Source organism: Pseudorasbora parva, chromosome 6 (assembly GCF_024679245.1).
Source record: "Pseudorasbora parva isolate DD20220531a chromosome 6, ASM2467924v1, whole genome shotgun sequence".
NCBI classification, from domain to species: Eukaryota; Metazoa; Chordata; class Actinopteri; order Cypriniformes; family Gobionidae; genus Pseudorasbora; species Pseudorasbora parva.
In genome coordinates this window covers 4,414,680-4,424,982 of record NC_090177.1, presented here as the reverse complement: position 1 = coordinate 4,424,982, position 10,303 = coordinate 4,414,680, and the positions used below count along the sequence as shown (strand labels likewise).

Here is a 10,303-nt window from a genome sequence, read left to right as displayed (position 1 = left end):
AAAATTTTGATTTCTATGATATACATATGTGTATTTTAAGATGTTCTGAAGGCCAAAAAATTAGATAACAATAGCTTGAAAACCAATAGCTGCGGATTGAAGAACACAGTGACACAAAGACTAAAAGACGGGACGAAGCGGTAGCCAAAGCCTCGCGCCAGTTTCATATGTTTTAAAGGTTAATCACATATTTTTTTTAGGGGGGGCTGAAGCATAAGTTCATAAAAAAGGGCCTAACGCCCATGGTTATGACAGTATTACTTGACCAATTTACACTAAACAGCTATCTCTGATGTAATGTTTTTTTAAAATTCAAATTAACTATGCTATAATGTTCTGCACCTGAACATTTACATTTACATTACATTTAATCATTTAGCAGACGCTTTTATCCAAAAAAACAAAAAAGGGGAGCGCAATAGAAGCAACGAAACAAACAAGGCCAACAACCTGTAAGAGCTGTAAGAAGTCTCAGTTAATTAGCACAGTACACAATTTTTTAATTTTTTAATTTTTTTTTTACAGCCATCTACAATAGCCATCTACAATAGCCATCTACAACAAAAACTCACGTACGCAAAATACAGAACACTGGCTTTTGATAGCTATAATAACAACCCATTAGGACTAAGGCTGTTGCCCCAGCTGTTGTCGTTAATGCAGATTCAGTGGCCCAATGGGTTGGTTTTGTATTCTAGCTAAACGCGCAGCAATAGCCACCTACAACAAAAACTCACGTACGCAATATACAGAACACTGGATTCTGATAGTTATGATAACTATGTAACACACCCGCCTGAAGGCACAAATCCGGATGAGAGACGTAGATATGATCCAGGAGTGTGCGCTTTTTGGTCGTTGCTGTGGTGATCAGTAAGTGCTATTCTGTATTGGTCAAGTGCAAATGGAAAAGATGTGTCTTAAGATGTTTTTTAAAAATGGCTACAGACTCGGCAGCACGAATAGAGATCGGCAGGTCATTCCACCAGGTGGGAACGGTCCAGGAAAATGTCCGTGAGAGCGATTTCATGCCTCTTTGGGATGGAACCACGAGGCGCCGCTCATTCGCAGAACGCAAGCTTCTGGAGGGTGTGTAAGTCTGAACAAGTGAGTTTAGGTATATTGGTGCAGAGCCAGTGGTTGTTTTGTAGGCAAGAACTAGTGCCTTGAATTTGATGCGAGCAGCCATTGGCAACCAGTGCAGTTTGATGAAGAGAGGCGTAACATGCGTTCTCTTCGGCTCATTAAAGACCACTCTCGCCGCTGCATTCTGGATCAGCTGCAAGGGTTTGATAGTGCATGCTGGAAGCCCAGCCAGAAGAGCATTACAATAGTCCAGTCTGGAGAGAACAAGAGCTTGAACCAGGAGTTGTGCAGCCTGTTCTGATAGGAAGTCTAATCTTTCTAATGTTGTATAAAGCAAATCTGCAGGAACACATGGCGTGTGGTCCGTCCAGTACTAATATTCAGTGTAATGTTTTGCTCAACGTTATGATAGAGCGACCAGCTTAGTAGAGAACAAGTAACCAATACGTAGGCTAACATACCTGTATATTTCGCTTTCTTTTTTATATTTCCTCTTTTTTCTTTTTGCGTTACTGAGCCCCTGATGGCTTTGACCTTTTCATGATGATGAAACTAAAGCACGGATGACGACGTTCCCTGCCGCCCTCTACATGATCTCATTACAGTAGCGCCGCTATCACCATGGCGACTTCACTCCAATAATCGTAACTAATGCCTCGAAATAGCAAAAGTAGGAAATATAAATAATAAAATATATATGAAATACCTAAAAAATCTTGTTGGGGCGGAGGCTCACTGGCGCCCCCCAGCTGTTGGCGCCCTAGGCGACCGCCTAGTTTGCCTATGCCTAGAAAAAGCACTGAGTGGAATTAACATCAACATTTAAAGTCTAACTTTAAAATGCATTTATGTTTTTATGTATCCTTCTCACATTTGTAATCATTTGGTCAGTTAATAAGAGGAATTTAGTAAGATATTATAGTCGTTTCATATCTAACCTTTAATTTCTTAACTCAAGGTTGATAAAGGATTTAGAAAGTAATTAGTAATTAAATACGTTTTAGAGAGAGTCATTTGTACAGTAATCTAATTACACTATTAAAGATATAATTAGTAACTAGTAATTAATAATTTTTTTAGATGATCTTTTCCAACACTGCTATTAATGTCACAAATAAACAAAGAACAAATCTGCAGCGCCTTACAGACGACTTCCACAGATCAACTCAACAAAACACAACGCAAATATTCCAGGCCTGGTGCTCTTTTGTCCATAGGCGTAATTTACGGGTGGGACATGTCCCCACCACTTTTTTAAAATATCTTGCTTCCCGGATGAACTAATACAAACTAGAAGAGCATCATTTTGTTTGTTTGTTAAATAAGAGGCGACCTGGCGCTCGTTGCCGCTGTTATCAGTGCTGCAGATTCCTCTCGCGGCTCATGCAGTCTTCACACAGACGAGCGCTTTAATCTAACGCTTAAAGCCCCACTTGGCTACTTTTGCTCTCGGGGTCCCCCTACAGTTTGGAAAAAATAATGTCCTCTACTACTGTCGTAAGAGCTGTCATCCTACAACAGGGGACGCCATCGCGCGTGCATTTGTTGACATGACAGCCCTGATAGCCCTGAACTAGTGATGCGCGGGTCGTCCCATAACCCGCGGGCCCCGTTTGTCTATTTAATGGTCGCGGGTGCGCGGCGGGTTGTAAAAATATATACAGTGGTGCGGTGCGGGCCAAATAACTTCATAAAAGCGTCCCGCGGGTCGGTGCAGCGCTAACAGTTCCCCTGAACACTGCAGGAGGAGTTCACATGCAGGTGTTCTTCTGGCGGCGCGTGTGAAATGTCTTCATCCCAGGTACAGTGAGTGGCAGATGTTTCAGCATGTCAGATGAATATCATTTCATGGGTTTTATTTTTTTCAAACGCCAAATAATCACGATGCTCACGTTTACAAGCCAGCGTCATTATAGTAGTCTATTGGTTAGCGTTTTACAGAATCTATATGATACTTCAGTTCAGTGTTTGAGTGGTCGGTAATCACCATAACAAGCAGGACAGCATCGGTCGGGCACGCCTCCTTCAGCTCACGCCGACGAGCAAACGCTGGTCACATGCTGATCCTCGTCCTGCCTTTAATCACATCACTTTTTTGTTTCCTCTTATTGCTTTCCTCCAACAAAACCTTTTCTTTCTTATTCGTCTCTGCTGCTTCGGTCATGACTATATTATCCGACGAACAAAGTTGGGCTCGCACGTCCGAATGTAAGGAAGTGTGTGTGTTGGTGGAAGTGACGTATATGCCGTAAAGCTGTCGAATTTTGTAGTTCTTTTTGTTCTCGGGTTACTACCCGAAACCTGAAGTTTAAAAGTACGATTAAAAACGATACAGACCCCGTCAGGCTATGGCAGACGTGTCATTCAACCTATTGTAAGTCGATGTATCATCACAAGAGTCTTAAAAAATATATTATGAAGGTTGAAAAGTTACCTAGTGCTGCTTTAACGCCGTTGCAGAGTATTTCTATTTGTTTCGGTCAGATCAGGAAACAAAATGCTGCTCTTGATGTACGACCACTGATGGTATTCGGTTTTGATGAGAGAAAAAATACGAGAGCAGATTATAAACGAGAACTTCTGACAAGTTTAACAGACTAGATCAGGGATATATAAATCTATATGCCTTTATTCACGTGAAAATTCTTGGCACAACGCTATATTGTGTTTAGATGCAATAATTAAACGAGATCTATATCAATAAACAAACTATTTAATTGATTTCCGGACATCTTAAAGGTGCACTATGTAGTATTTTTGCAGTAAAATATCAAAAAACCACTAGGCCGGTGTTATATATTTTGTTCAGTTGAGTACCTACAATATCCCAGATGTTTCCAACTATTTGTAAATTGTGAGAAAATTGCTATTTTAACTAAGGACAGGGACGTTGCAGCATTGCATTTGAGAGAGTCGCCTGTCAATCGCGTCATATCTGCTTTACCCTCGGTTTCGGCTTTTATTTGGCAGGAGCGCTTTACTCTTAGCAGTGTGAACAACTGAACGCACGGAGTAACGTCATAACATCATTTTAAACACACTTAAATGTATCTAATATGATAAACAGAGCTACATTGCCTCAAAATCAGAACCGGAAGAGCGGATCTGTGCAGGCGCCCGGCAAATGTGTCCCGTCCCGTCATAATAAAAGTCCCGGTATTCGCGAGGCGGGTATTTGTTTAACAATCGCTCCAGCAGCTGTGCTCATCTCCACAACACTCGGTCCTGCTCTGCTTTACACCACAGTAACGTTAATAACTGCATGCATGAACGTGATTTCTGCCCGAGTCCTATTTTCCACCGGCTGTGATGAGAAGACCACATCTCCCAAGATGCTGCGCTCACACTTTGCGTCATCAAACTACGATTTGTTTTGAATAGGCGCCCTCCAGTGGACGGAAAGCTGCATAGTGCACCTTTAATACAAATTTTTCTGCAATTGTTATTGTACATCTTTTACATCTGATATAACATCAGCAATGCTACCCCCCTTAATACGCCATATAGTGCGTATCATATGCACGCGAAAAACTGCGTACCATATGCACGCCAAAGCTCATTTCGACGTATGAGCACCCCTCACACGTCAAAATGAGCTTTGGCGTGCATATAATATGCAGTTTTTCGCGTGCATATGATATGCAATTTATGTCCCACCCACTTTTTAAAACAAAGTTACGCCACTGCTTTTTCCTAGCCTAGTAATCTAGACGCACCCTAGCGGCAGCAAATCTAATCTGCCGCGAGTGTCGTCTTGCAACTCTCAATACCCTTCTGAGCTGTAAACGCCAAACTCTGGTCGGGCCAATCACATCGTGTATAGAGTCGGTGGGCGGGGCTTAACATATTGACGGCCGAGTTGCGCTTAACTGCTTCTAGTAAACACAGAAACTGGCGAACGGCGGTCTTTCGAATCAGCTTTGAGTGCGACTCTGGAAGACTTGAGTTAAGTTTTTTTCTGAGAAAAGAACAAAGAACGGCACTGAAGTCATTCTTAAAAAGGAAAGATGTGTTCGGGGTTTAGCCGACCGGATACGGTGAATGTTTAATCTGTCAGCGAGCTCTGCTTCGCCTTCGTTGCTCTGGTTGGTGTAGCGCTATCCTATCGCGTGCAGAGGGAGTTTGAAAGACAACCGTTTATCCGCCCCTCGGATTGAGCCGTCAATGGTGAGTTTCCAGACCAAACATCTTGATTCCGGGAGAAGCTTCTGGACACTCCCCTGGGCGTTCGACTGTGGCTTTCAGGCACCCGCGGATGAGCATATGTCGATCGCTAAAATGGAGGGTGAGTTCCAGTCCTCGGAGGATGAAGATTTGGCTGTACTGCCTCCCTCTGAGAGAGTGGCAACTTGGGCAAATTGGACCAACAGTTGATGGCTATGCTTTCCCGGGCCGCTGAAAAGGTTGGGCTCGAGTGGAACCCTCCATTACGTCCCAAACCTTCCAGGTAGAATTGATTTGAAAGTTTTAATGCTGGTTTTTAAAGCATTGAATGGATCAGCTCCGGTGTATATGTCAGATTTACTATCCATTCAAAATTCTGGAAGGTCTCTTAGGTCAGTCAATGGGGAGTTTCCAGACCAAACATCTTGATGTGGGTCTGGCTTGTCAGTAGGGTTGGGCATCGTTTTGATTTGAACGATTCTGATTCCGATTCTTACTTTCGATTCCGGTTCTTTTCGATTCTCGATTCCGATTCTTACTTTCGATTCCGGTTCTTTTCGATTCTCAATTCCGATTCTTTGAGGGGTGGAGTCAAAACATGTCACATGGATATTCAATGCTATTTTCAATACCACAGGGGGAAAATGCTGCATATACTGTCAATTAGATATCTTTTATATAATTTTTTTTCTTTTGAAAGTCTCCAATATAAACATTGATCAATTACTATTAAAATTCTCACAAATATTTGCTAACTCAATGTATTTTTTTACAACGGGGTAATTGTGTTGCAATAGCTTACACACAGCACAAGTAAGCTTGATTTCAAATGGTAAATTGAATTTAAAAAGACGACTAAACAGTAATTAAATAAGAACAAATAAACATATTACAAAAAATAGCACAAATAAATAAAATAGAATAAAATATATTAATGAAAGACTGCTTTATTTTTTCAGGTAAGTCTAACATTCAGATAAGAAACTGAATTTAAAAACGCAAAGTGGCTAATTAAATTCTTCACACTAAGACATTTATTTATATTTTTAAGAACTGATAATTAAAGGGGTTTTGAAGAACTAAACATTTTTCTTCTATGGTGTGTGTGTGTGTGTGTGTGTGTGTGTGTGTGTGTGTGTGTGTGTGTGTGTGTGTGTGTGTGTGTGTGTGTGTGTGTGTGTGTGTGTGTGTGTGTGTGTGTGTGTGTGTGTGTGTGTGTGTGTGTGTGTGTGTGTGTGTGTGTGTGTGTGTGTGTGTTGCTGTAGAATATACCGGTCTGCACAATGCCATTAAGGAATGGGACTTCTCTGAATTAGAGGGACTGAATGAGCACCGGAAACTTCTGGAGCGAATCGAACCCTCATTCATCACACACATAAAGCCCAGCGAGCTGCTCACGCACATGAACGACTGTCTGAACATCAGAGAGCATGAAGAGATCAAATCGGTGAGTCTCTGTCTCAATGTCCCTCCTCCATTCCTCCATCCTATGACCTGGAAACCGATGGAGCTCAGCCATCTTGTAGGCCATCTCAGTTCTCTAATTGCACCACGAGGAGTGAGGATGGGGGAGTTGAGGATGGGGGAGTTGAGGATGGGGGAGTTGAGGATGGAGGAGTTGAGGATGGGGGAGTTGAGGATGGGGGAGTTGAGGATGGGGGAGTTGAGGATGGAGGAGTTGAGGATGGGGGAGTTGAGGATGGAGGAGTTGAGGATGGGGGAGTTGAGGATGGGGGAGTTGAGGATGGGGGAGTGAGGATGGGGGAGTTGAGGACGGAGGAGCTGTGGACGGAGGAGTTGTGGACGGAGGAGTTGTGGACGGAGGAGTTGAGGACGGAGGAGTTGAGGACGGAGGAGTTGAGGAAGGAGGAGTTGAGGACGGAGGAGTTGAGGACGGGGGAATTGAGGACGGGGTAGTTGAGGACGGGGGAGTTGAGGACGGGGGAGTTGAGGATACGGGAGTTGAGGATACGGGAGTTGAGGATACGGGAGTTGAGGATACGGGAGTTGAGGATGGGGCAGTTGAGGATGGGGCAGTTGAGGATGGGGGAGTTGAGGATGGGGAAGTTGAGGATGGGGCAGTTGAGGATGGGGGAGTTGAGGATGGGGAAGTTGAGGATGGATGAATGAGGATGGGGGAGTTGAGGATACGGGAGTTGAGGATGGGGGAGTTGAGGATGGGGGAGTTGAGGATGGAGGAGGGGATGGGGGAGTTGAGGATGGAGGAGTGGGGATGGGGGAGTTGAGGATGGGGGAGTTGAGGATGGAGGAGTTGAGGATGGGGGAGTTGAGGATGGGGGAGTTGAGGATGGGGGAGTTGAGGATGGAAGAGTTGAGGATGGGGGAGTTGAGGATGGAGGAGTTGAGGATGGGGGAGTTGAGGATGGGGGAGTTGAGGATGGGGCAGTTGAGGATGGGGCAGTTGAGGATGGGGGAGTTGAGGATGGGGAAGTTGAGGATGGATGAATGAGGATGGGGGAGTTGAGGATACGGGAGTTGAGGATGGGGGAGTTGAGGATGGGGGAGTTGAGGATGGGGGAGTTGAGGATGGGGGAGTTGAGGATGGAGGAGGGGATGGGGGAGTTGAGGATGGAGGAGTGGGGATGGGGGAGTTGAGGATAGAGGAGTTGAGGATGGGGGAGTTGAGGATGGAGGAGTTGAGGATGGGGGAGTTGAGGATGGGGGAGTTGAGGATGGGGGAGTTGAGGATGGAAGAGTTGAGGATGGGGGAGTTGAGGATGGAGGAGTTGAGGATGGGGGAGTTGAGGATGGGGGAGTTGAGGATGGGGGAGTTGAGGATGGGGCAGTTGAGGATGGGGTAGTTGAGGATGGGGCAGTTGAGGATGGGGCAGTTGAGGATGGGGAAGTTGAGGATGGAGGAGTTGAGGATGGGGGAGTTGAGGATGGGGGAGTTGAGTTGAGGATGGATGAATGAGGATGGGGGAGTTGAGGATGGCGGAGTTGAGGATGGCGGAGTTGAGGATGGCGGAGTTGAAGATAGGGGAGTTGAGGATCGAGGAGTTGAGGATGGATGAATGAGGATGGGGGAGTTGAGGATGGATGAATGAGGATGGGGCAGTTGAGGATGGATGAATGAGGATGGGGCAGTTGAGGATGGATGAATGAGGATGGGGCAGTTGAGGATGGGGCAGTTGAGGATGGGGGAGTTGAGGATGGATGAATGAGGATGGGGGAGTTGAGGATGGGTGAGTTGAGGATGGAGGAGTTGAGGATGGAGGAGTTGAGGATGGGGGAGTTGAGGATGGAGGAGTTGAGGATGGGTGAATTGAGGATGGGTGAGTTGAGGATGGGTGAGTTGAGGATGGGTGAGTTGAGGATAGAGGAGTTGAGAATGGAGGAGTTGAGGATGGAGGAGTTGAGGATGGAGGAGTGAGGATGGAGGAGTTGAGGATGGGGAGCTGAGGATGGGGGAGTGAGGATGGAGGAATGAGGATGGAGGATTTCAGGAAGGATTAGTTGTCAATAACTGGTATACGTACAAATGTGGTATTTTGTGTAGGTTGAAGCTCACAGTATAAAATTATCTCTAATGTTCAAGATTCTCGACTAAATCCAGCGGTGCAGTCTTCATTAATGACGACGCTTTGAAGTGACGTTAAAAGGAGCGAGGATATTTCATTTCACTTGATTCAATTCCTCCGTCCTCGCATCTTTTCCTCTCATCCTTCCCTCGCATCCTGAAGGGGCGGAGCTAAGGCGGAGGAAAGGAAACGAGGATGCACAAATAAGAGTTGTGAAGCACCCCTGGTCTTCTGTGGTGAGGGTTGTGTGATTTGTGTGTGTTTGTTTCTGGCCTTACACCAGTTTGTTCTCTGTGTGTGTGTGTGTGTGTGTGTGTGTTACAGGTGGAAAGCCAGCGTGGCCTTATTGCTGCCAGTGAGAAGCTTGTGAAAGCTCTCCTGCGCTCAGATAAGCCGAACTGGTTTAAGGTGCTGAAGATGGCGCTGGACGCCTGCAGCTTCACTGTGGCTCTGGATCTGCTGGATTTCAGTAATACTTCAATATTCAGACACTCGTTTGACTCCCCCATCTATCTATCTATCTATCTATCAATCACTTTCTTTCTTTCTCTCTCCCCTCTCTCTCTCTCTCTCTCTCTCTCTCTCTCTCTCTCTCTCTCTCTCTCTCTCTCTCTCTCTCTATCTATCTATCCATTTCTCTCTATCTATCTATCTACCTATCTATCTATCTATCTATCTATCTATCTATCTATCTATCTATCTATCTATCTATCTATCTATCTATCTATCTATCTCTCTGTCTCTCTGTCTCTCTGTCTCTCTCTCTCTCTCTCTCTCTCTCTCTCTCTCTCTCTCTATCTATCTATTTCTCTCTCTATCTATCTATCTATTTCTCTCTCTATCTATCTATCTATCTATCTATCTATCTATCTATCTATCTATCTATCTATCTATCTATCTATCTATCTATCTGTCTGTCTGTCTGTCTGTCTGTCTGTCTGTCTGTCTGTCTGTCTCATGATGATGGTGATGAAGATGATGATGATGATTGTCCTGCAGATGGAGGTGGTAAGAGTGCAATGGGCTGTGGATCAGACGGGGAGGCAGACACCATGCAGACAGAAACCATGACTGTGAGTTTTGAGTTCAGAGAGGAAGCTGAGAATGAAGATATGCTAATGAGCGGCAACAGCATGACTGTCGAGACCCTCAACAGGTGCACAGGTATGCACACCGACATCACCTGAATGCTGGTGTGTCTGCAGAAATGTGAACTTTGACCTCTATGCAGGGGAATATGAGCGTTCAGGTGAGCATAAGCTGAGGGACTATCAGAAGGAGCTGAAGGATGTTGCGGTCCAGGGACAAAACACCATCATCTGCGCCCCTACAGGTGTGTCATGCCAAACAAAAGAAACGTTCACAAAACACCTTAAAGGGATAGTTCACTTTAATATGAAATTCTGTCATCCTTTACTCACCCTCAAGTTGTTTCAAACCTGTATGAATGTCTTTCTTACAAATTGTGTTTTTTAAACATTTTAAACCAATCAGTTAACTGGAGCCATTGA

The 10,303-nt window shown here is 44.8% G+C and overlaps 1 protein-coding gene across 1 annotated transcript in view; it reads left to right on the top strand.

Annotated features, from left to right (window-relative positions):
• The window catches only part of rigi (RNA sensor RIG-I), a 34,365-nt gene that overhangs the window by 3,205 nt on the left and 20,857 nt on the right, over positions 1–10,303 (top strand). The window contains exons 3-6 of the mRNA XM_067445446.1: positions 6,516–6,697; positions 9,117–9,261; positions 9,792–9,956; positions 10,024–10,125. Coding sequence (XP_067301547.1) covers positions 6,516–6,697; positions 9,117–9,261; positions 9,792–9,956; positions 10,024–10,125 — 594 coding nt within the window. The remainder of the gene's footprint in view (positions 1–6,515; positions 6,698–9,116; positions 9,262–9,791; positions 9,957–10,023; positions 10,126–10,303) is intronic.